Here is a 23,981-nt window from a genome sequence, read left to right as displayed (position 1 = left end):
AACCAACCTTTTTTAGTTAAACCCACCACATACCCTATAAAGCCATAAGCTGTCCTTCATAATAGGGGTTTTTATGTCTCTTTATCTTGATTCTTACTAGCATAACACCAATTTTGAATCTGTTCTAGGCAGTCATATCAGAAGGGAAAAAAAATAAAATGTGTATTTTTTCCTCTTAGTTATTACTTTGTCTTCATCAGCTGAGTGGACCCCTGGAATACTTAGTCTCACACAGCTTCCTCCAATTCAGTCCTAAGTGAAGAACAGGATAAGTCCCTCCTGGTCAGTCAGGCCTGTTCTGCCTTAAGGAATAGCCAGGCTGTAAATGATGCCACAGTATTTAGGCCGTTTTCATTTTAGTAGTCCATTGCTGCCCTGAGCCTTGTTCCCTGGAGCCAAGCCTGGACAGGACACTAGGATGGGCCCCAGCTTCCCTCGGGAGCACAGTACCTTTCAGTTACCCAACTCCTAGACATGGTTTTGTCCTAAAGTCAAGGACAGAGGTGCACCCAGGCTTCTCACCAGTCTTTTTACCAGACGGGGGTTTCTCTGTGTAGCCCTGGCTGTCCTGGAATCTCCTTAGTCTTTCTCCTCAGCAGCTGTCCTAGACAGTGCTCGGGGCAGGAGGTTTCTCCTCCAAAACACAGAACCCTTTCTTACTTACAATGGGCTAATAGGAACATTTAAGACAATAATGACTTGTGCCCTTGAAAACACAGAATCCACACATGCCCAGTTCAGAACAGCATTGTTTCTAACTCTAGTATCTAGAAAAACCACAACAGATGTTTCCAGGAATAAAAATGCTTATGTTTTACTTCGAGTAGTGAGAAGGCAAAGTCTCCTTGTCCATCCTCTCAAAAGAATCAGTTTATTATATATTGGAGCCGATGGTCGGCCCACACAGGGTCCATCCCTTACAAGACCATTGCCCCAGGTCTCATTTACTAGGTAAATCCACCCCAAGTCCTTTCCAATTTAGGAGTATGGCTGCTTTCAAATTTCTCCAACTGGATCATGTTTCCAACGGCCTTTTAAACCTCTTCCCAACACAGCTGTGCAGTGCTTTGGTGCTGTGCGCACTATTCCCCAACAACGTTTCTCAGCTCTGCGAAGTCAGGCGACCATAAGCGCTCGTCCTTTGGAAAGAGAAGTGCGATAGTAGTCCTCCGCATCCTCGTCGCTCAGATTTTCCAGTCAGGGCGGGGCGGCGGCACCCCTCCGGCGGGCAGCACGTACCAAGCACTGTTGCAGCACCGGATAAAGGCGCTGGCAGCCTTCTAGGCCCAGGCGCACTGCATCGGTCCAACTCTCAGTCTGACCGCCTTCCCCACTCCCGAGTAACCCGGCCACCTGATTGAGCACAGGCATGAGCGCCACCGTGAGGCCGGCCGCAGAATGCTCCTCCTCGATCCGCGTGGGGTCCAGCAGCCAAGTCGGGGAGGGTCCCGGTGTGAGGCTCAAGCCGCAGCCCACTACCAGGTCATACATCTCCACTCCCGCGTCGGCCAGGGCGAGCGCGGCAGCGGTGAGCGCCGCGGCCAGAGCAGAGCCACCGTCCTCCAGTAGCAGCGCGGACACCTCGAGCTGAGCACGAGGGTAGCGTCCCAAACGCACAGCGGGCTCCAGAGCCTCCTGCAGAGCCAGACCCAGCTCGCGCTCCTCGCCACTGCCCTGGGGCGCGCGACGCCGGCGACCAGAGAAGGGCGCGCGGCGGAAATCGCAGAGCAAGCGGCCCCGGAGGGCAGCCGGGGCTTCACCGCCCGCTCCCGCAGGACCGCCGCCGCGCTCGCCACCCTCAGCCTGCCGTGGACCGGACACGGCGCACAGCACCTTGGTACCTCCCGCTTCCAGATAGGCTGAGCCCTTGGCCTGGCTCAGCAGCCCCGCGCGCGCGTACACCGGTCGTAGCCGCGTCGGGTCGCGAGCAGCGGGCGTCTCGTCTTCTTCGGCCGCATACAGCTGCGGTGGCTGGGACTCCTCTGGCCCGCGGATGCGGCGGTGATCTCCCGGCATGGCGGCAACCGGCGTACGAGCTACTTCCGCCTGCTGTGCTGCCTTGCGCACCGGCGCTTCCGCTCACTTAAAGATACGCGCCCGCGCGGAGCCTATCGGGAGAGCGCTAGGTGTCCGCATTGCCACCTAGTGGGTTGGAGGAAGAACGGCGAGGTATGGCAAGACCCCCATGCTGATACTTGAGCTAAGTTCTAAGGACCTATTATTATTCCTTCAATTTTGCATTCAGACTGTTTTATATAAGCTTGCCCAAGGTGAGAACTTTTTGTTCACTCCTGTACTTAGTCCCCTGGCTTGCTTCAACACCTGTTTTAATAAATGGATGGAATCTTTCTTCCTACAATTGGGTAATAATATTTCTAACACTCTGAGGAACTGTCATAAGCAGGCAGTATCTCTTCTTCCAGACCCCTGCTGTTTGTAGATTCACACAAACTGCATTCTAGGGTTGGGCCAGGGTCTTGAACCTACTTTAGGTTAAAGCAAGGATGGGGCAGTTACTAGGAGACATTTACATGTTCATACCTCCTATATTATCAGCAGCTTCAGGAGGAGGCATGCGGCATGCATGATAGAAGAGGTTGTCCCAAGAGACTAAGAACAGTGCTTCTCCACTCGAAGCAATTCAGAAGTTTCCCTCCACCCCTTCTATTATATGCCTCAATTTCAGTCCATTCATAATGTCTCCTACTCTCCCAAGGGCCACTCCTAATGTTCAGGAGTCTGGGGCTGTATTCTGTGATAACATCAATCAGAAACCATTTGGAACCACAGCCTGGATTCTGCACATATACAGGGAGCCGGGGCCAACCTCAGGAGAAAAAGTAGAGTGTGTGGCATCAAATATTGCACATGGTCCTTTATTTTCTGCAGCAAAAGGCTTCCTTCCTACCTGCAGACTGAGAAGCCTTATCTATGTGATCATGATGTAAGTAGCATTCCTGGGTAGTGATTTTAGACAGATGGTGCTGACATGAATGGCTCAGAGCAGTAATGGAAAGGGACAATGAATCACAGGACAGCTCCAGGCGTGTTCCAGTTACTGCTGGATCAGGACGAACAGGGCTGCTGAAAGGTCCCAAGACTCAAATGTCTTTGCGGCAGGAAGAGAGCTCCTGGCTGGACTCCTGCACTTGGACATGTCTGGTTAACGGGGAGATGCTTTCCTCCCATCAGTTCTTCACATCTCCCAGGCGGAGCTGGGCAAAGTTAGTAGCCAGCTGCAGTGCTTCCTGAAGGCAGCCCACATTCTTGCCTGTGGCCTGGGCAGACATATCCTTGCCACCGCCTTTGCCATCCATCAGGCCTGAAACCTGCTGGACCCACTCGCTGGCTTTTAGCCCCCGGTTGGCTGCATTCTAGAAGACAGGAAGGGAAAATGGTAGTCAGAATAGAAGATGGGGTTGAGGTGAGGAATGGTGGGAGCCCCCCAACACCCATTTGTGTCATGGGTGATGCTACCTCAGGCCAAGCCTAACTATAGCTGTTACCGGAGAGCAGCTATGGCCACTGTCACGGTGAGGACAAAAAGCAAAGCCAGTAGTGAATACTTTCACCCAAAAGAAAGCCTGAGGGGTCAAAGACACCGAGGGGGAGGACGAACAATAGACAGAGCAACAGTTTCTCATGAGGACCGCATGCACACAAACACAGTCTTTGAGAAGCACAGATAAGTGTTTCCCACCGGCATATGGGTTTGCAGACTTATTTAGACTGAGGCTGGAGGAAGCTCTGACCTGGGGAACCTGACACAAGCATGTGATTTTGCCGGCCTCGTTGTCCACTGTGAACAGCATTGCAGATGTCTGAGGAGAATGTGTCTTGAAAAGCTTCAAAGCTTCATTCAGGGCCTGAGGGGAGAACCTCACGTTAGGTCATAACACTGGGGCAGGGAGCCCTGTTTTCTACAAGGGAGTCTGTGGAACTCAGCCCTCAGAGCACCATCCCATTTCCTATTAAGAGCAGATGCTATTCCCAGAAGCCCAGGCGAAGACCAATGGCAGGACCCTGCCCACACCCTGGTTGAGGTCTGCCTCCTACCCACAGGAAGCTCCTCCTTCTCAGGCCACCAGATCTCCCCATGGCTCAGCCTAAGCAGTGACCACACGGCCCAGAATCAGAGGGCCAACAAGGCTGGAAGGACAAACACCCACTCAGCTGAGGGAGCAGGGCCCCTGGCTCTCCCTGCTTGCCTTGGCCGATGCGCCGCTCTCCATCTCCAGGATGACCAGAGGCTGGTTGGGGTTGCTGTCAATCAGCTGCTTTGTCTTCTCTAACACCTATGAGAAGCCCAAGAGAAAGGCTTAGGCCAAGGGCCCAGACTCTAGACCCTCTCAGCCTCTTCCTAAGAAAACTTTCAGGCTCTCCTCCAGCCGCCAGCACTGCCAAGACTCACTCGCTTCTGGACATCAGCTTTGCTGGCCCGGTCTAGGTCATCCATGATTTTCTTCAGGGATTTCAAAGTCTCTCGTTGTTCATCTTTCTGCCACTGGGGGATGACTGCAGTGGCCAGGGCCTGGAACCAGAACAGAAGAACATCTGGGGTCTGGGCTAATATGTAGGGTGAAATTCAGCCCACTCTACCCCACCCTCTGTCATTGAAACAAAGTCTTCCATGGCCAGAGTCTGAAAAAACAGAGAAAAACACGAAGATATCTGCTGGCTCTAAGACTAGTCACTATATGAATGCAGCAGCTGTCACTGGACAGAAAGTGGCATGATAAAGGGGGCTTCCATTGAGACCTGGTACTTTCCAGCTGTGAATACAGCCTGTGAAGACTTGCTGGAAGCCCAGCATACCAAGAAATACCTGCTGTTCCAGGGCAGTGTGGACAGTATGATATCCTTTCTCAGATGAAGAACTTGACACCCCACCTCCCCCAGCCTCCAGCATGTGGCTCATGTTTGCAGAGACAGGCTGAGGCCAGAGAACAGCTGCAAATCTGAGGCCAGCCTGAGCTGTATAGTGTGTTTCAGGTTAGTCTCTGCTACAGAATATGATCCTGTCTTTAAAAAGGGCAACAAATAAAGGAACATATGCACAGGGAGGGTCTTACCCCTCAGCTTGATAAGGAACAAAGAGGGAGACCACTCCTACCTCACCAAGGTCAGCAATTTCCCTCTGCACATCCTTGTTGGGTGCAGTCTGGGCCTTCACTTTGGCCTCCATGACAGAGAGAGATTTCTTCAAGGTTTCTGACTTCCTGAGGGCCTGGGAAGAGAACAATCAGAGCTATAAACACCAGGGTTTCTTTCCTTCAGGAAGCGAGTGTGCTGGCCATACACACCTGGCCAGCAAAGGCTGCACCCTAACTCCTGCTCAAGGCTGGTTCATGCTCGTTAACCAGAAGCCCTTGCATCTGGGGAAATGACCATTCCTCGGGGTCTACAACAAAGCTGAATGCTGTCCTTGGTGCTGCGTTCCTCACATTAGGTCCAGCCCTGGGCTATGTGGAAGGGAAGGTTATATGAAGCAGGAGGAGACTGTGGCTTGTCCTCACACACAGCTGTACTGGGTGGAATGTGCAGGATTTATGTATTCTGTTTTCCTAGATACTGTTCCGTTTTTGGAAACTTCTCCCGTTATTTTGTGTGTGCTGTGTATGTGTGGTGTATGGGTGTGTATATATGGTATATATGTGAACAACTTTATGGAGTCAGTTCTCTCCATACATTTTGTGTAGGTCACTGGTCACAACCTCAGTGTTTGTGGCAAGTGCCTTTTTGTACTGAGCCATGCAACTGGCCCCCAAATATAAAAGATTAAACATGACAGCTAGGAACCTGCACAGCGATAGCGTTCCTCCAGCCTGACCTGCTCACCTTCTGGGCTTCAGCACCTGTGACAGCAACAATCCTCCGGATGCCTTTGGCAATAGCTTCTTCCGTCACTATCACGAAAGCTCCTGCGTGGCTGGAATTCTGCAGATGTCTGGAAGCAGAACATAGGCACACACACACAAAGGCTGAAGAAGAGGAAGTCTGTGGAGCCGTGGGTGAGATGCGTCTGCCCTAGGAAGCATTTCTGAGTCAGGGTGTCACTATGTAGCCCTGGCTGACTAGGAACTCATTCAGAGATCCGTCTGCCTCCCAAGTGCTGGAATTAAAGACAGTGGCCGCCACACCTCCAGCAGTCTTTCACTATTAAGTTACGGGAAGAAAGGCAAGAAAGAGAAGGAGCAGAAGGGGAAGGAAGTTGGGGCTTCAGAATGCTCAGCTAGCAGGACACCATTTCTCTGAGCCTCAGTTCTCTCAAGTATGAAAAGTGAATTAGTCTGCCTCACCAGACTGTTATAAAATCAAACAAGACTGTCTTCAAAATGCCAAAGTCCTTAATCTCCAACTCAGTAATACTGTTATTTGACTGCATGTGACATCTTGATGTTTTGGTGGAACAAGAGCTCTGTCTTATATGTAAAAATGTTCCTTGGGTGAGAATATTGAGGACTTCTTTTCAAAATCTTAATACAACTCTTAAACAGATCTAGAAATAGATCTTATTCTCCAGCTGCTCGGAGGATTCCAAGTGCATTAACTCTCAGTCACTTTCTGAGAGGATGGTATAAATCTTTGAAAGCCATTCCTGAAGGTGTCAGAATGTGTGTGTCTGAGTATAGTGAGGATCTCTCGGCCCCCTTGCCCTCTTGATACACTTTAAATGATTCCTGCTGGCCTGAGCTTTGCAGGAGGCTCTAGCTGGCTTAACTGGCGTTTGGAAACCGAGCTTGTGGAAGCAAGTGGTCCCAAGCCAGCTGAGCAGGATCTATTCAGGAGCTCTCAGGTGATGGATTCAGCTTCCCCTCCCAGATGCTGCTCTGGCAAGGGAATCAAGGAGCGCAGGTCTAGAATGACCTGGGGCCAGAGCCAGAGCTTCATGAGCATCTAAAGCCTTGCTCATTCCTGAATTCCCACATCTTCATTTTGAGGATGAACCCAGGAAACAAGAGCTAGCAATTAAGAATGTGCAGACAGTGTCTTCATCTCCTCATGCTGGGAAGAACGTTTCACTAGAAACCCAAGACTTGGGCTGGAGAAATGGCTCAGTGGTTAAGAGCACTGATTGTTCTTGCCAAGGTCCTGAGTTCAATTCCGAGCACCCACATGGTGGCTCACAACCATCAGTAATGGGATCTGATGCCCTCTTCTGGTGTGTCTGAAAACAGTGACAGTGCGCTCACATAAATACAATAAATAAATAAAATCTTTAACTAAAAAAAAAAAAAAAAAAAAAAAAAAAAAAAAAAGAAAGAAAGAAAGAAAAGAAACCCAAGACTTGCTAATGTTTAACACGGAGGGGTCTGACTGTGAAGATTCTTGGAAATCTTATTTGGCAAGTCCATTTCTGAGGACTTCATTTTACCCTTAGAAAAACGGGACTCTGAGGCTCAATGGAAGAACACTCGTTTAGCATCTGTGAGGCCCTGTGTTCCATCCAAAGCATGGCAAATAATAAACAAACACAAATGAATAAAGGAATGAACTTGGCTTAGACTGTTTCACATCCTCAAAGGGGACGCCATACGCAGGTGAGCCCACCTATTACTGTCCCTGTCAAGGTACTCACGTTCCTCCACAAAACTCAACAGAAGTGAGGGAGCCAGCAGGTCCAGAGGGGTCATCCAGCAGTTCTGACACTGGGACCCCAATGGAGACGACTCGCACAGGATCAGGATAGGTCTCGTCAAACACAGCTCGAAGGCCCTGGATGGCTTTTGCTGCTGCCAGGGGACAATCCTGGGTGTAGACAGGCTGCCATAAAAAGAAGACAAGAGAGAAAAAAACAAAAGCTAGAAAGGTCTCTGAGGTGAGGAAGCAGCCTGACCAGAATCTGTTTCCAGGCTCTAAAGTTACAATACCACTGTGTCTGTCTGGCACACGCCGAGCCTTCTGAAATAACAATCTGTGTTAAAGCAAAGAAAACCAGACAGGAATTTCTAACCTTTTGGTTAAACTTTTTTTTTTTTTTTAAATTACACAAAATGTACACTGTAGCTGTCTTCAGATACACCAGAAGAGGGCATCAGATCTCATTACAGATAGTTGTGAGCCACCATGTGGCTGCTGGGATTTGAACTCAGGACCTCAGTGCTCTTAACCACTGAGCCATCTCTCCAGCCCAAGCAAACAGTATTAACTACAAGAACTCTGGCCTGCTTAAGGAGGTAGGAGAGCAAAGACACCACGCTATAAAGGCAGTTGGAGACACACTGCTTTCAGCATCTCTGTGAGCAGATCAGGACGTGGTATACAACACAGTGGGAACATCTGGATCGCTGAGCCTCCATGACAGAAAGCCATGGCATAGGAAAAGTGAGCCTCACGTCACAAGAACTCCTCTGGCACAGGAGAGCTTACCTTAGCTGCCTCAATCATGCCATTGACGATCTCCTCAGCCTTCTTGATTTGCTGGGTGGACATGGCTCCCTTGGCAGTGAAGTCAAACCGAAGGCGGTCAGGAGCAACCAGCGAACCTTTCTGGTCTGCCTCCCCAAGCACGGAGCGCAAGGCGAAGTTCAGGATGTGTGTAGCCGTGTGGTTGCTCATAACGGGTCTCCGCCGAGGCTGTAGAGGACAGAGATGGCTGCTGTGGAGCTGTCGCCAAGTACTAAACATGTTGAATATAAGGGTACTCAGGGTAAAAACAGGTTTTCCAGCTTTCTTTACAGTGTGGGCATGTAACTAAGTTCTGGCCAAGAGGATGTGAGAAGTAAGGCACAGACACACCCTCCTTCCTCTGCTTAGAACAGGCATAACACAAACTAGGGCTGATGGGCCACATCTAACTGGTTGTCTGCTTGGATTTTGTTTTTTATAAGATAGGCCTGGCCCGGAACTCAAAGACCCATGTGGATTAAAGACCCCGGGATTAAAGGCTTAGCCACCATGCCCACTTTCTTGTTGGTTTTGATACTGTTTTGTAAATAGGATTATTGGAACACAACTATATTTATCTCTTTACACACATTAAACATATAGTACCACATCATAACTAAGAAATTGTGCTTGATACTATATGGCCCGAAAAGCCAAAAATATCTACTTGGGCTTTTCAAAAAGAAGCTTGCCAACCCCTGGCCTGAACAACGCATCTTACAACTACCATTTTGGTCCATGAAACTAAATTCTGAGCAAACTCTAGGAGTGAGCAATAAGCAAAGACAAGTTGGTCCTGTGACATTTATATAATGTGAAAGATATATTGCCGCCTGCTTTTGAGCTATTACTGTGAGTCCTGTTACATGCACAGAACCTATCGTCTTTGTTTCAGATTTTGAGGCAGGGTCACACTATGTAACCTAAAGGCTGACCTCCAACTCTCGATCCTCCTGCCAAGCACAAAGATGTCAGGTGTGCCCACACACTGCCTCAGACTGCCTGAGTTCCTAGTTCTTACTATAAACAAGCTCCTTGACTCCTGAAAAAGTTCATGGAGTTTGAAAAGCAATCCATGGGTGAAGGGGAAGTTTGGCAGGATACGATCAAGGTCAGCTGTATACATGTGTGAAACTGTTGGGCTGAAGAGATGGCTCAGTGGTTAAGAGCACTGACTGCTCTTCCAGAGGTCTTGAGTTCAAATCCCAGCATCTACATGGTAGCTCACAACCATCTGCAGTGAGATCTGATGCCCTCTTCTGGTGTGTCTGAAGACAGTGACAGTGTACTCATATATAATAAATAAACAAATCTTAAAAAAAAAAAAAAAACTGTCAAAGGCTAAATAATACTTTATTAACTTGGGATCAAACAGGCTTGAGGGTTAGCTTCATCCCATGCATCTACATTACTGCTGTGCTTTGCTAACTGTCACTTAGGAGGGGACAACAAAATGTCTTAGTGCACAAAGGTGCTTGCCACCACGTTTGACAATCCGAGGTCAATATCTGGGACCCACTTGGTCAAAACCCCAAACTTCACAGTACTTAAGAGGCAGAGGCAGGCAGATGTCTGTGACTTCAAGGCCAGCCTGGTCTACAGAGTGAATTCCAGGAAAGCCAGGGCTCTCTGTCTCAAAAAGGAGCCATGTATAAATAAATAAAAGTATTAAAAATAATTAAAACCAAGATTTAATGGGGAACTGGACAGGGTGGTGCAGGCCCAGGACTAGCATTTGGGAGGCTAGGACAACAGGATGGCTCTAAGGCTTTAACTACAAAGTGTTCCAGCATACGAAACTTACCTCATCAATAAACAGCCGGACTTGGTCCCCCACTTTCAGGTTACCGTATATTGTTCCTATGTGCAGCACATACCCACCTCGGACCTGAACATTCTTCACTGTAAACTCAGTTTTCTGCAGAGTCAAGCAAATAACATTTCAAATATATCAATTCTCCCTTCATGCTCGCATATACCCGTGCGGCAGATGATATACACCCTGCCCTTTGATGTACTGGGTAGCCTAGGGTGTACTCGCTTCTTAACCTTCCTGTCTTCTTTCTGAGGTGCTGGGATCACACGTGTATAGCCCCACTCCCAGTTTTATACAGCATTGGGACAGAATCCAGGAAGTGTGCATGTTAAACAAGTGTTCTACAAGTTCTACAAACTGTACTACTTCCTCAGCAAGAAACACCTTATAATGGATTCTAACCTATTGGTAGGAATCAGTTGCCACAGGAGACCAACTGACTGACTCCTCAGCCCTAATCAGCCAGCAGTGGCCACACTAGAGACTGAGCTTTCTAAAAATGTCTGTCCTTCAAGAGTGGTCTCTGACAGGCACAGTGATGCCTACCTCTACTCCCAACACAGGAAAGGCTGAGGCAGGCTTCCTGGGAGATCAAGACTGACCTGGGCTATAAGTGTGAGATTCTGCCTCAAAAGCCCAACAAAGAAAACCAATCAGCAAGTGAGAAAGAAGTCCTTATCCTTATGCACAGGAAGCAGGTAGGAAGCAAGTGTTAGGACCTGCATCCTGGCTGCAAGGATCCCTCAGTACTGAAGGACTGAGACAGTAACAAGTATAAGTAAGAAGCTCTTGGCTGCAGAAGAAACACCAACGAAAGAATAAAATCCAAATATCTGTCAAGTCAACCCCTCAAGGCTCAGAGTGTGAAGGAGAAAGAAGGCGCCCAGCTCCGCGCTTGCCTTCCACAGCTAACAAAGAGTGGTCTTACATCCTCAGTGCTGTCGTCGGCCTTCACCAAGTAGCCTTCATCGTAGATCTGCCCTCCTTGTTCAGCATAGAAACAGGTCTTGTCCAGCACCACTCCGCATTCCTGGCCAGTGACCACCTCATCCACAAACATCTTTTCCCTACGCAGAGCAAGCACCGTAGCCACTGTGCATTCAAACACTGCTCAACAGATGCAGAAATAGGGGGAGACAGGTCAGTGAGTCTGGTGAAGACTGAACCCTGAACCCCAACACTCACACGTTACCCAAGCACTCCATGGAGCTCCAAGCCCCAGTCCAGTTCACATATTCCTTTTTGTTTTTTTTTTTTTTTTTTTTTTTGGGGTCTTGCTGGCTTGGAGTTCTCTATATAGACTTAGATAGCCTTCAGCTCACAGAGATCCACCTGCCTCTGCATCCTGCATGTTGAGATCAAAAGCACACAACACCACACCTGGCTCCAATCATATATTCCTAGTTGCTTTTTGCTAAATCTATTGCTCAACACTTAGGTCCTTATTGTCTATTTGTATTTTGAAAACCAGCCCGTTAGACTTTATAAAAGACCAGCACACTGATTTCCCACCAGGGAATCATTGCTCAGCCGCAGGGTTTCCTAGGGTACAGGCTTTCAGTGTTGACACTGGGGCTCTTTTGAACAAACTTAGATACAAACTTGGTAAATAATTGTCTCATATAATTATGATAGTCTCTACATCAAATTCTCTCTCACACACCCACTTACACACATACAGATATGTACACACACATGCATCCAGACACTCACACTTAAAGCTAATGGACTTGGGCTGGGCTTAGTGGCACGTGTGTTTAATCTTAAGCACTTGGAAGGTTGAAACAGATTTCTGAGTTCAAGGCCAGCCTGGTGTAAATAGGAAGGAGGTTCTAGACTAGTCAGAGCTATACAGCAAGACCCTGTCTCAAAGAAGCAAAACAAAACAAGCCAACAGCCTCACTATATAGATTTTGGTATAAGACCTCTACCAGGCCCATGTATTGCATATCCATTTGTTTATTTAGATTTTTCTAGAATTCTATTATGCCTGTGCAGAGTTCAAAAGCTACTATAACTGAGACTGTCTTAAGGTCAACTGCCTGGTTTTCTGCAGGGTGTTACCAATTAAGGGAAATTGGTTTAAGAGCAGCTAGAACCTCCCTACAGAAACAACTTTCTGAAACTATATTTCACAATAGTTAAGGAAACCACCAGCCAAGGGTGCCCATGAGTATAGAGGGACAGCATGACCCGCTGGGCACCTTGAGACCCATCTTTTGAAACTCCCCAGAGAAAAAGGCAGACAGCATGGACGTAGAAGGCTCAACATACCATAGCTCCCACTGGGGTCTGAATGGTAGCTGTACTTGGGAGAATCATCTGTGGCCTCCAAACCCTTTGCCCGGAGCTCTTCAATAGCGTAAATGTCCAGCATAATGAGGTCTTCCCCTCCTGCTCCCTTGCCCTGCGACTTCAGCTGTCAAAACAAGAGGGGAAAATGCCTAAGCCTTCGTTATATCAGTCTAGGAGGAAAGAAAACTGAGACTTGGCAAAAACTATGGCCAAGGAAAAACTAAGAAGAACATTCTTTAATCTTTATACTGCTGGCATTTGGGGCCAGAACAGCCTTTGTTTTGGGGAGGGGGGGTGTGGGCTGTCTTCTTGTATGCCAGGACACTAAGTACCATCTATAGGCGATACCAACAAGGTGACAGGAACATCTGCCCCTAGTTCTGAAACTGAAAGATGCCTTTGACACATCTGCAAACAGTCCAGGGAAGATGCCACCAGCTGAGAGTCTGGTATCGGGGGTGGGGGAGGCCTTAAAGGAATCAAGTTGCCTTCTGCCTGAGCAGGTGCTGCCTTTCAATTCATTCCACAAATTCTTTTCTCTCTGTGGTGTTGGTGGTAACAGAAATAGAGGTTGTTTCTTCTTAGGAAAGGGAAAGCTGCCCCCAGGCTGGGGGTGAGCCAGTGAGATGGAAAGATAGGTGCTTAGAAGTCACGTGTCACAGTCCTTACCTGGGCCAGTTTCCTCTCTTCTTCAAAGCCATCCATATCTACCACCAGGCCCTTCTCTTCCGCAATCAACCCAGTGAGATCCACTGGGAATCCGTAAGTATCATAGAGGAGCCAAGCAGTATCGCCTGCACAGTACATACAAAGGAACTGTGTCAAAACCAGCATGGGCGAACCCTTCCCTTCCCATGCCAAGCCCGCCCAGGGCACTGCTGGGAGGAACAGAAATGAACAGAGTTAAGGCACGACAAACCTTTTAGGACTGAGCTATAAGAAAGGCAAAAGGTCTCCTGGTAACTTTCTGTTTCTTAACCTGAGCACTATGAATGAGTTGTTTCCCTCCAATAAAAAGTCACCCACTCTTGCAGAGGACCTGAGGATCCTTGTCAGGATACCACAAACACCTATTATTTCCCAGGGGTTCCAGCGCCCTCTTCTGTCCTCTGTGGGCACTGCACTCACATGCCAACCGCCCCAGCCCCCAACAAAAAGAAGCAAAACATGGTGGGAGGGAAAAAAAAAACTTTAAAATTAATTTTATCAGCTAACAAAAGATAATGTGGACTCCACATGTTACTTTTATGTGCAAAATACGCAGACATAAACACCTATTTGTAATTTCATGCAAACAGATTAAAAATCCTGAAGCACTGGTTACACACCAAAGTCTTTTTATGTTTTTCTTCTTGAGGTATGATTTTATTGTGTATCCCAGAGCCTGGCCTTGACCTTGCGGTCCTCCTTCCCTATGCAGCTACAATGCTGAGATTATAACCAACATATTGCCAACTCCTAACAGTTTACCTTTGAGAAACATATTTGGAAAAGGTTTTTCACTTGTGTATTGTTTCAAGTTTTACCACAGTAAATTCTTTTATAATTCATTTTGCTCCAACTCTTACTTTACACCAAAAGCAGTAAGGTAAGTAAGGTACATTGAACCCTGGCAGAGGTGAGAACTGGGCTTACCTGGGATGGTTTTGCAGTCTCCTAAGCTCTGAATTTTTCGGTCCAGGATACGCCGCCCTCTGCTGAGAGTCTTGAGAAACTGTACCTCTTCTTCATTAATGATGTCCTTCACCATATCTGGGTCCTTCTTCAGCTCAGGAAATGCATCTCCCTGACAGAAAAGGTTCAGTGTGGCCAGACTGTTCCATGACACATACCCCTTCTTTTTTAAGATGGGAATTCATTCTATATGCAGTCCTCTCTGGCCTACAACTTACACAATACAGGCTGGCCTCAAACTCATCTGTCTCTGCCTCTCAAGTGCTGGAATTGAAAGTGTGTACCGCCACACCTGACCTCCATCATCTCTCTCTGAAGATGTCCCCTCACTGTATGCTACCATCTACCGGATCCCTCTGAGGTATGGCTTCAACAGAGATGAAAGCTGGGGTTTCCTACGTACCAGGGATTGAACGACAACATCAACTAACGTCGCGAAGAAACCCCTGCTGGCATTCAGTTTCTCGTGGGAATATCGAACAGCTCGGCGAAGGATCCGTCTCAGCACGTACCTGTGAGAGGCAGCTCTTAGTGTCAGCTAGGAAACATCCCCAGCTGAGCTCCTTCAAAACTTACTCAAAGCAAAGAAACATCAGCTTTTTGTTTCCTCTGCTCATGCAGAGAGTTTGTTTAGCTACCCAAGACAAGACGAGTCTGATGCATGAGGTCACAGGCCGGCATATGTAGTGGTAAATATTAAAAACACGGCAAATGTCTTGCTATTCTCTGTCGATGGCATTGGCAGCCCCTCTTGGCTAGTCTCTGTTGTAAACACTGCTCACATTCCCAGCATCCGGCCCTTGTGATATAGTCACAATTCCCAGTAACCCGACAAAATCAAAACTCTTGAAGCTTGTAATTTTTCATTCAGATTTATATCACTCCAAAAACGTCCACACAATAAACTCAGAGCCAATTGATATTGATATAAACTGTCCACCTAGATAAGATAAATTGTCCTATAATATGTGGTGTGGTGCCTGGAGCAACTCGCCACTTTTCTAATATTTACCACTACACACCTACAGGAAAGTAGTTTCCCTGGGCTGAGTCAGTATCTGTCCTGCTCTACCAAGACCTGTCTGATGGCTTTGGTGCCAGCTTTACTAAACTCAGTACTTAGTACTGTTAAGTAGTATAGCCTTAAAATCCATTCAAATCCCCTTTAGCTGTTAAAAAGCGGGGAGCCCTCCACTACACAAACAACAACGAAACAGCAATTAAATCAGGTTTTGAGCTCCAGTCAGAACACCCCCGGTATTAGCCCAAACCCTGCCCACAGTGTGACTGACTCACCCCCTTCCTGTGTTGTCAGGCCGGCCGCCATCAGCCAGTGCCACAGTGATGGTCCGGGCGTGATCAGCCAGAACCCTGTAGGCCATGTCGATTCCGTCAGCATCCTCAGCACCAACCTTCCCAGTATATGGCCGGACGCCTGTACCCTAGAGGTGACCAGAGACGAGGCCAATGAGACAGTCCTGCTCCCACTGCCTTACACAAGCAGACTGTCAGGTCTGGGGGAGGATGACTATCCTGCCATTCCCCATGACATGAGAGCCAAAGAGCTCAAGCCAGGCCCTACCCCTGATGAATGGCACAGCGGCCTGTACTCAGGGTGTGCTGACAGTAGGTGTAGGCTAACAGTCCATCTTACGGATCCCCATAGAAGTGTCCATGCTCACAACATGGTCAGTACCTTCTGAATGGCTTTGAAGTAAGGAACAAAAAGGTCCGTGTCATAGTTGGACATCTTGTTCTGCAGCACAGACACCAATCTCTCTAGGCCCATCCCTGTGTCGATGCTTTTCTTGGGAAGAGGTTTCAGAACACCATCGGATTCCCTGTATGAGACACGATGAGGAAGCTGAAGCAGGCCCCGGGCTAATCCTCTCTGGCCCCTGTGGGCCAGAACTCACTTAGCACTGTTGGAAAGTTTTTGTTATTCACGTTTGCCACTGTCTGGTTTGTGAAGAGGGGGGTTAATACATACCCAGCATCCTTCACTTGTTTTTTGGGGTGGGGACAGTGTTGAGACAGGGTCCCTTCTACATAGCCCTGGCTGTCCCTGAATTCACTATGTATACCAGGTTAGTCTCAAACTCAGAGATCAGCCTGCCCCTGCTCCCCGAATGCTGGGATTAATAGAAAGAAAATGGCTCCCTTCGGCCAAGAAGGTCCGGTTAAAGAAAAAGAACTGCTCTTACCAGGAAGAAGGGACCACACTACCTGTTATACTGGATGAACACGAGGTTCCAGATCTCTAGCACGTTGGGGTCATCCTGGTTGACAAGGTGTGCAGCGTCCCTGCCACCAATGCGGTCATAGTGGATCTCACTACAGGGGCCACAGGGGCCTGTGTCTCCCATCTCCCAAAAGTTGTCCTTCATGTTGCCGGGGAGGATTTTGGCTTCATCCAGTCTGCACAGAACAAGAAAGAGAAACCCACTGGAGACCACCACCAGAAATGCCTCCAAGACTTACTTCTACTGCACAACAGATCCCTACAATTCCTTCTGAAGAAGTAAGCCCGACTGCCTGGCAATCAGCCATCTAATTTAGAGATCACGGTTTTCTTTATGTTTTTGAGAGAGTCTTTCTATGTAGTCAAAGCTGGTCCTGAACTCAGGATCCTGCTGCCTCTGCCACCAGGGTATAAAGATTACAGGTATTTTATCAAACCTGGGTGTCACAATGAAATTTGATAAATACCAATTTGCCGGAGTATAGTTCAATGGCCAAGTATATATTTGGATCTTACTGTAAAGAGGAAAGGATTGGGGTGGATGAGAAACCATCCTGATATTTTCATTCTCTCTCTAAGAAAGTTATTTAATGTATATGAGTGCTCTATCCACATGCACACTTAAGTGCCAGAAAAGGACATCAGATATTGTTACAGATGGTTGTGAGCCACCATGTGGTTGCTGGGAACTGAACTCAGGACAACCTCTTGAAGAGCAGTCAGTGCTCTTAACCAGTGAGCCATGTCTACAGCCTGACTGTCCTGAACTTAGAAATCTCTCTTAGTGTAGTGACTCACAGTCTTATCTGTACCCCCCCCCACACACTTTTTTTTAAGATTTAAGAATTTCTTTAAAGAATTAAAAAAAAAATTCTGCAAGAGCAGTATGAACTTTCAACTACTGAACCACCTCTCCAGCCCCCTCTTACCCTAAATTTTGCCAGATCTGTCTACACTCCAGATCTGGCTCTAGGCCGGCTGCCTCGTCCCCACCAAAGTAAGTGACATAGAGTCTTTCAACTGGAATACCAAACTCCTGGGTAAGAAGTTCCAGAGCCATCTTACATGCCAATTCCTATGAAGAGAAAGATCCAGAACACGGATTCAAAAACGACAGTATCTTCATTATAAACCAAAAAATTCAACTTATATAGGAAACAGGAAACATCAAAATGATACATGTTTTCTAGAAAGTCTCGGGATTATTAAATGTTCTTCATTCACAAATCTTCTAAATGATATTTTATATTTTAAAATAATCAAAATGAAAAGCCCCATCCTTTTGTGGAAATGAACTTTATGTTAGAAAAAAAAAACAAAAAAAACAAAAAAAAAACCCAACAACCACAACAACAAAAAAAAACTACGTCACCTATGTTGAGCTTACCTTGAAATAGTCCCCAAAAGACCAAGAGCCCAGCATCTCAAAGAAGGTGTGGTGGTAGACATCTTTGCCCACGTCATCCAGGTCATTGTGTTTGCCCCCAGCTCGGATGCATTTCTGGGTATTGGCTGCTCTGCTCAGCTTTGCCATAGGGTGAGATGGGTCTATTGTGTTTAGGAAGATGGGTTTGAACTAAAAAGAGAAAGGAATAACTTGACTTTTAAAAGGTGCAGATTATGTCAAGAGTTTATCACCCGTAGGGTGTGGTTTCAGGTCTCAGAGCAGTGGTTTTCACCCTTCCTATTGTTGTGACCCTTTATTGTGTAGTTCCTTGTATTGTGGGGACAGGACCATAAACTACTTTGTTGCTACTTCATAACTGTGATCTTGCTACTGTTATGAATCATAATGTAACATTGACCCACAGGTTGAAAACCACTATCTCTCTCTCTTTTTAAAATATTTATTTATTTATTTCATATAAGTGCACTGTAGCTGTCTTCAGACAGACCAGAAGAGAGCATTGGATCCCATTACCAATGGTTATGAGCTACTATGTGGTTGCTGAGAATTGAACTCAGGACCTCTGGAAGAGCAGTCAGTGCTCTTAACCACTGAGCCATCTCTCCAGCCCAAGAACCGCTACCTTAAGATCACCCCAGGACTCACACAACAAATGAATATGCTCACTCGGGAGTAAAGGTGACAAAGATGGAAAGTACTGAGACAGGGAAGCATAATCCCCACTAGCTGATGAAGGACTGGGTCTGTAGGTTTCGTGTCTGTGCGCTGGGGATTTAAACAGTCACACTCCGATGTGTCACTGACAGACACACAACTTGCCTTACTGTTCTTACCAGACTTGCACAATTTGGTGTTTTCCACCATGGAAACCAGTAGCTACTTGTGACTATGACAAGTTAGTTCACATTAAATAGGACAGCGGGATAGATGGCTCAGCAGTTAGGAGATTTTTGCTGCTCTTGCAGAGGCTCCAGGTTCAGTTCTCAGTACCCACAGGGCGGCCCACGTCTCTAACTCCAATTCAGCGGGACTCAACCTTCTCGTTTGGCCTCTGTGGGCACCGTGTGTACACAGTGTACGTAAGTCCATGTAAGCAACATGCATATACATAAAACAGAAATAAATCAGTCTTTTAAAAAAGATTTGAAGAGGCTGGATGAGAGAGTTATGGGGTTAGGAACCCTTGCTGTTCTTACAGAGGACCAGGATTCAGTTCTCAGCACCCACACGACAGCTCACAACCATTTGAAACTCCAGTTCCAGGGGCTTTACAACCCTTTTCTGACAGGCACACGTGTGGTATACAGACAAAAATACCCACACTATAAAAAAAAAATAAGCATTGAAAAAAAAAAGGTTAAAAAATGTTTGCCAGGTCTGGGTTTGGTGGTCCATGAATATAATCCCAGCTTTTTGGAGGCAGACGCAGGTGGATCTCTGAGTTCTAGCCCAGCCTAATCTATATAGTGAGTTCCAGGACAGGCAGGACTAAATAGAGAGACCCTGTCTTTAAAAAAAACCAAACCAAACAAAAAGACTCCTAGCTACACTGGGAGACCAGGGCAGGCAGATCCCCGAGTTCCAGGTGCTCAAACATACATGTGTATCAACATACATGTGTACCATGACGGCTAAGCATATAAGATTCAGAGTGCTTGCTGATCACGCCTTGAAACCCCAGGTTCAATCCCCAGCAAAGGAAAAAAAAACACATTTTTAAGAAAAATCTTCCGTTTTATTTCTTATGTCTATCTGTTTTGCCTGCATGTCTATGTGTCACATGTGTGCCTGGTGCCCAAAGAGCCAGAAGAGTACATTGGATCCCTGAAAGTCAAGTTACTGTTGGTTCTGAGACACCTTGTGAGTGCTAGGAATTGAACCCGCCAAGCTCTGGATAAGCAAGCGGCCAGTGCTCTCAAGTGCTGAGGCATCTCTCCAGCCCCCAAAACATTCCAATAAAGTTTTTTTTTCCTTCAGAAGAGACAAGGAAAAGATGAAAAAACAAAATCTTTTAAAACAACTCTTTTTGCAGGGGTAGGGTAATAGCTCACAGGGCTATAGTTCTATACCTTTCTAAGTCTACCCACTTTGTCAATTACTCAGAAAAGTATGGCTTCCTTTTCTTAGTTCTATCTCTGCTCTAGCATGCTCTGTCAGAGCCTCTGGACTTCCTTACTCTTTCTCTAAAGTTCCTCTCCCTGCCACATGGCTGACTGCCGTTCATGACAGCTCAACACAAACAGCGTGGGTTTTTGTCTCCCCTTCTTGTCTCCATTCTTCTCTAGGAAAATGCTGCAGATTTATAGTTTGCCTGTCCTGGGGTTCTCTTTGAAATGCTAAAAAAAAAAAAAAAGTTGCCCTTGAACTTAAAAAAAAAGTTCTTTTTTAATTTTTTGAGACGTGGTCTTACTATATAGCTTTGGTTTGGCCTCAAATTCTTTTTAAAGTTTTTTTTTGCTTTCCTTCCTTCCCTTTTCCCTCCACTTCGTTCCTTCCTTTGTGACCCTGGCTACCCTGAAATGCACTATGACCTTGAGTGAAGAGCCACCCGCCTCTGCCTCCCATCTGCTAGAGTTAAACCCGGCACCATTCCACCAGGGCTATCTCCAGGCTCATCAAATTCTTGATCTCAAATGCCATAAAAGAAAAGAATCTTTCCAAGACTCATTCAAAAAGGAATTTCTTGGTTGAATGTGGGGCCATGTACCCAACCCATCACACGCAAGCAGCACTGTTGTTCTTTTCACAAACTGCTTCATGGAGGAAAGTTGAGCGAGTCTACCTGTCACGTGACAGACCCTGGGTTCTGCCAGACCCCACGAGCTGTCCTTTCCCGCCAGTCAGCCAGTTAGGGAGAGAGAAGGAAGATCTTTACCTGGTTCATGCCCGCGTTGGCAAAGAGCAAAGTGGGGTCATCCAGAGGGATGGTGGCGGACGAGTGGACGTAGGTGTGCTCATTCCGTTTGAAGAAATTTATAAACCGCTCTCGGATCTCTCCTGCCGTTAGCGTGGATTCCATCTCTGAAAGTCTCCTCAGGGAGCTAACGGGAAGAAGGAATGATGGGAAGTTAGGGAAATAGAACCAAAAGCGGGCATTGCACAAGGCTCACAGCATCTCAAGCCAAGTCAAAGAAGGACATAGTTTTTTTGATCCTAAAACCCTTGTGTTGCAATGTCCCAGGTTACAGTCACCCTCACTGCGGAAATTTTGCTACCTCAGTAGAGTGACCCTGGCCATCTCTCCCCACCTGCTGACCTCAAGCAAAGCAGGGCTCTTATTCATGTTTTCATTCATTAAACAAATATGCACTGAGAACCTACTGCCAGGAATCATCGATGGTTACCTCAACACAAGGGGGAGTCTGCATCTACTGGCCTTGGAAGAGCTTCCAAGCTGTTCTTAACCTATAGGCTGAAGGTTGTACAGTTTCACATCCCCAAAGGCAGAACTGCTGCGTCTGGGCTGAGAGATAAGCCTATCCGAGCGACGGATCACCCTAAAGAACCAATGAACCTACCTCTACGTAGCCTAAAAACTCCAGAACCCTAGCTGGGAAGGGGCTGAATTCTAGCCATGAGATTACTAAGAACTAGGGCTATATACAGCTCAGTGGTAGAGTACGCATTATTTCAAAATAAGTATGCTATAGAAGAATGTACAGGAACTCAGAAGAGAGGGAGACTGAAAAACAGGCAACTTTATAGCTTCAACACTTTTCTTATGTGTACTGGAATATCCCTGAAAGGCAGGGTGTGTGTGGGGTGGGGATGACTGGTTTTGGTGAGTACACCAGTCACTCTAGTGCTGGGTGTCCTGACAAATGAGAACAGTCTCATTTGTGACATCACCTAAACGTCTGTAGAATTCTAGACCCAATTCTAACCTTAAGCGCATCATTTTAGCCTGAGTTTTGTCCCTGTGTGGAACAGGATCTTATTAAATATCAAAAAAAAAAAAAAAAAAAAAAAAAGTAAGAAATGGATGCTACTTTACATCCATCAGCAGTTTTTAAACATATCCACACAGCACATGACATAGGACTCAGCCAACCACAACTCCAACTGATCTCCTTACAACTCAATTAGCATACCACTCAGACAGAAGCCCCAAAGGGACAAAAAGATGGTAAAACAGGCAGAGTAGGAGGGAAAATGGACTTGCATTCCCACAGGGTCTTGCTATTCACCAGAAGGAGTCAAGGTTTTCAGAAATCCTGTCACAATGCATTCTTTCTAGCTCTTCTTGACAATGTTACAGGGCTGACTTTACTTATATAGACATAGTTGCTAAAGAAAAGGAACTGCTTCCCAACACAGACAAGTTGAGGTAAAGTTACATTCTAGAGCACATCTGAACTTCCCATCTTTGCCTACTGTTTAACATAATGAACACAGACTGTGTGCTGGGAACCAGTGGAGAAACCTTCTCTCCACAGACAAAACCAGTATTGTATACCCGGATCTAACATGTTGGCCATTACCCTATGGAGACTGAAGACTGTTCAAAGCTGTGCCCCCCTCCCCCAGACAATCCCAGAGCTCAGGAGGCTGAGAAAAAAATTGAGGTCTCCAGATTAGAGACCCTGAGCCAAATAAAGTTTCCAACACTATAACTTGTTCTTTCCTTGATAAACATAAGAGATCCGTAGCACAGAGGCAGGACCTCAAACAGTACATCCCAGCAGAGCTAAAAGGCCTTCAAGGCCTTTATTTGTATTTGCAAGCTTGGGGACAAACACAGGGCCTTGAATTACAAGGTGATTTGAGCTGCACGACCTTATAACATACTTCCATTTACAAGCTAGTCATTCTGCCTGACCACTCCTTTCCCCTCTTCCTAATGCTCACCTCCAAACACAGTATATGTTACATGTCAGTAGGAATCCTGGCTGTGTTTAGCATCTAGTTGAGTGGCCGTTAAACACATATTATAATTTTAATTATACTAATCTGTAAATAACATGCTCTGCATTAACATACTCCAAAACACAACAGGAAACACGAATGTTTGAAAATTGCTGAATATACTTGTTCGGGCGAACCTGAGGGTATCAACTATTCTGTTATTATTAAGAATCGAGTCGGCCCGAGAGTCATGGCAAACGCCTTTGGTCCCACCACTCAAGAGGGTCTCTGTGAGTCGAGGCCAGCTTGGTCTACATAGTGAAACCCCGTCTCAAAACAAGTTAAAGAATCAAGTCAGGCGTGCTGGCTCACGCCTGTAATTCTAGCACTTGAAATGCTGTGGCAGAACTGCCGCGAGTTCAAGGACAACCCGGGCTACAGAGTAGAGTTCAGGCCAGTCTGGGATAAGGTGTGAGAACTTAGTAAAGAATGAATGGAGATGCCTCTTAGAGACACTCCATCCATCTTGGTCACGCTGTTCTTCAGGCCTGGTTTCCCCAACACTCTAATGGAATAAAATTAGAGGAGACAAACCCCTAGCTCTGGGTGGTGACTGGAGAGCAACCGCGATCTTCCCAAAGTCTTGGTCCTCCGCAAGTCCACCCGAAGCCACACCACGGTGCTCAGAGGGAATAGCAAACAGCAAACGCTACACGCGAGATCGTGCTCCTGCGGAGCCTGGGTCCTGACCCAGGCCAGGGGCGGGACCGCCCGGCAGCTTGCTGCAGCTGCCCCTCCCCCTCCAAGCGCCGGCTCTTCTCGTAGAGCTCTCGGAGCTTGCTTGCTTTCCCCGAGGGTCCGGTTCCCCAGGTTCTTGCCCGGAACCCACACCACTCGCCCAATGTTACCTGCTCCCTCAGATGCGCACACACAGCTATACCCACCCGCCACACCGGTGCCAGATCCGTACCTCACCGTCCAATCAGAGCGCTCTGGTGAACAGTGACCCGCTACGCCTTGCCATCCACAGAAATCATTGGTCCGCTCACATATCAATCATTCGGAGCGCGAATGAGCTAACAAGCCGTTTTCTGGGACGGTCCCTGGGCACGGCTGATGCAATGCTCAAGAAAGCTGGGACATGGAGTGTCACATGACTCGGCTGGCTCTGGACTTCAGGAGGCCGACATTTTGGGTTCTATTGGCAAACCCCTAATAGTTGACAGTTAACAAGAGGGATGAAATCATGAGTTTGGTGGCGATCACAGATTTTGGGATAGAACTCTTGTTTAACTGCAACGTGATGCACGTAC

At 47.0% G+C, this 23,981-nt stretch overlaps 2 protein-coding genes across 4 annotated transcripts; both read right to left on the bottom strand.

Moving 5' to 3' along the window:
* Positions 1-862: 862 nt before the first annotated feature.
* EXOSC6 (exosome component 6) lies at positions 863-2,041 on the bottom strand. The gene has a single exon (XM_080937229.1). It carries the CDS (start codon positions 2,014-2,016, stop codon positions 1,198-1,200), a length of 819 nt encoding a protein of 272 aa, XP_080793355.1. The 5' UTR covers positions 2,017-2,041; the 3' UTR covers positions 863-1,197.
* An 836-nt stretch (positions 2,042-2,877) lies between these two features.
* Positions 2,878-23,629, bottom strand: AARS1 (alanyl-tRNA synthetase 1). 3 transcript variants are annotated; one of them, XM_080937295.1, is made up of 21 exons: positions 23,613-23,629; positions 20,699-20,864; positions 17,803-17,991; positions 17,345-17,490; positions 16,400-16,591; positions 15,870-16,014; positions 15,470-15,615; positions 14,577-14,685; positions 14,135-14,285; positions 13,169-13,293; positions 12,479-12,623; positions 11,133-11,311; positions 10,193-10,306; positions 8,371-8,577; positions 7,580-7,764; positions 5,839-5,947; positions 5,114-5,227; positions 4,412-4,531; positions 4,209-4,295; positions 3,753-3,866; positions 2,878-3,374 (listed from the first exon to the last, which is right to left on the bottom strand). In XM_080937295.1, the coding sequence occupies exons 2-21, from the start codon at positions 20,840-20,842 to the stop codon at positions 3,189-3,191; spliced, it is 2,907 nt and encodes a 968-aa protein (XP_080793421.1). In that variant the 5' UTR covers positions 20,843-20,864; positions 23,613-23,629; the 3' UTR covers positions 2,878-3,188. The 3 variants fall into 3 exon arrangements, with proteins under 3 accessions (XP_080793421.1, XP_080793420.1, XP_080793419.1); XM_080937294.1 differs by lacking the exon at positions 23,613-23,629 and adding an exon at positions 23,577-23,600; XM_080937293.1 differs by lacking the exon at positions 23,613-23,629 and adding an exon at positions 23,263-23,570.
* Between the last annotated feature and the right edge of the window lie 352 nt (positions 23,630-23,981).

The sequence above is a fragment of the Micromys minutus genome (assembly GCF_963924665.1).
Source record: "Micromys minutus genome assembly, chromosome: 24".
Lineage (NCBI taxonomy): Eukaryota > Metazoa > Chordata > Mammalia > Rodentia > Muridae > Micromys > Micromys minutus.
Note: the sequence above shows the minus strand (reverse complement) of the source record. Positions and strands in the feature narration are given on the sequence as shown.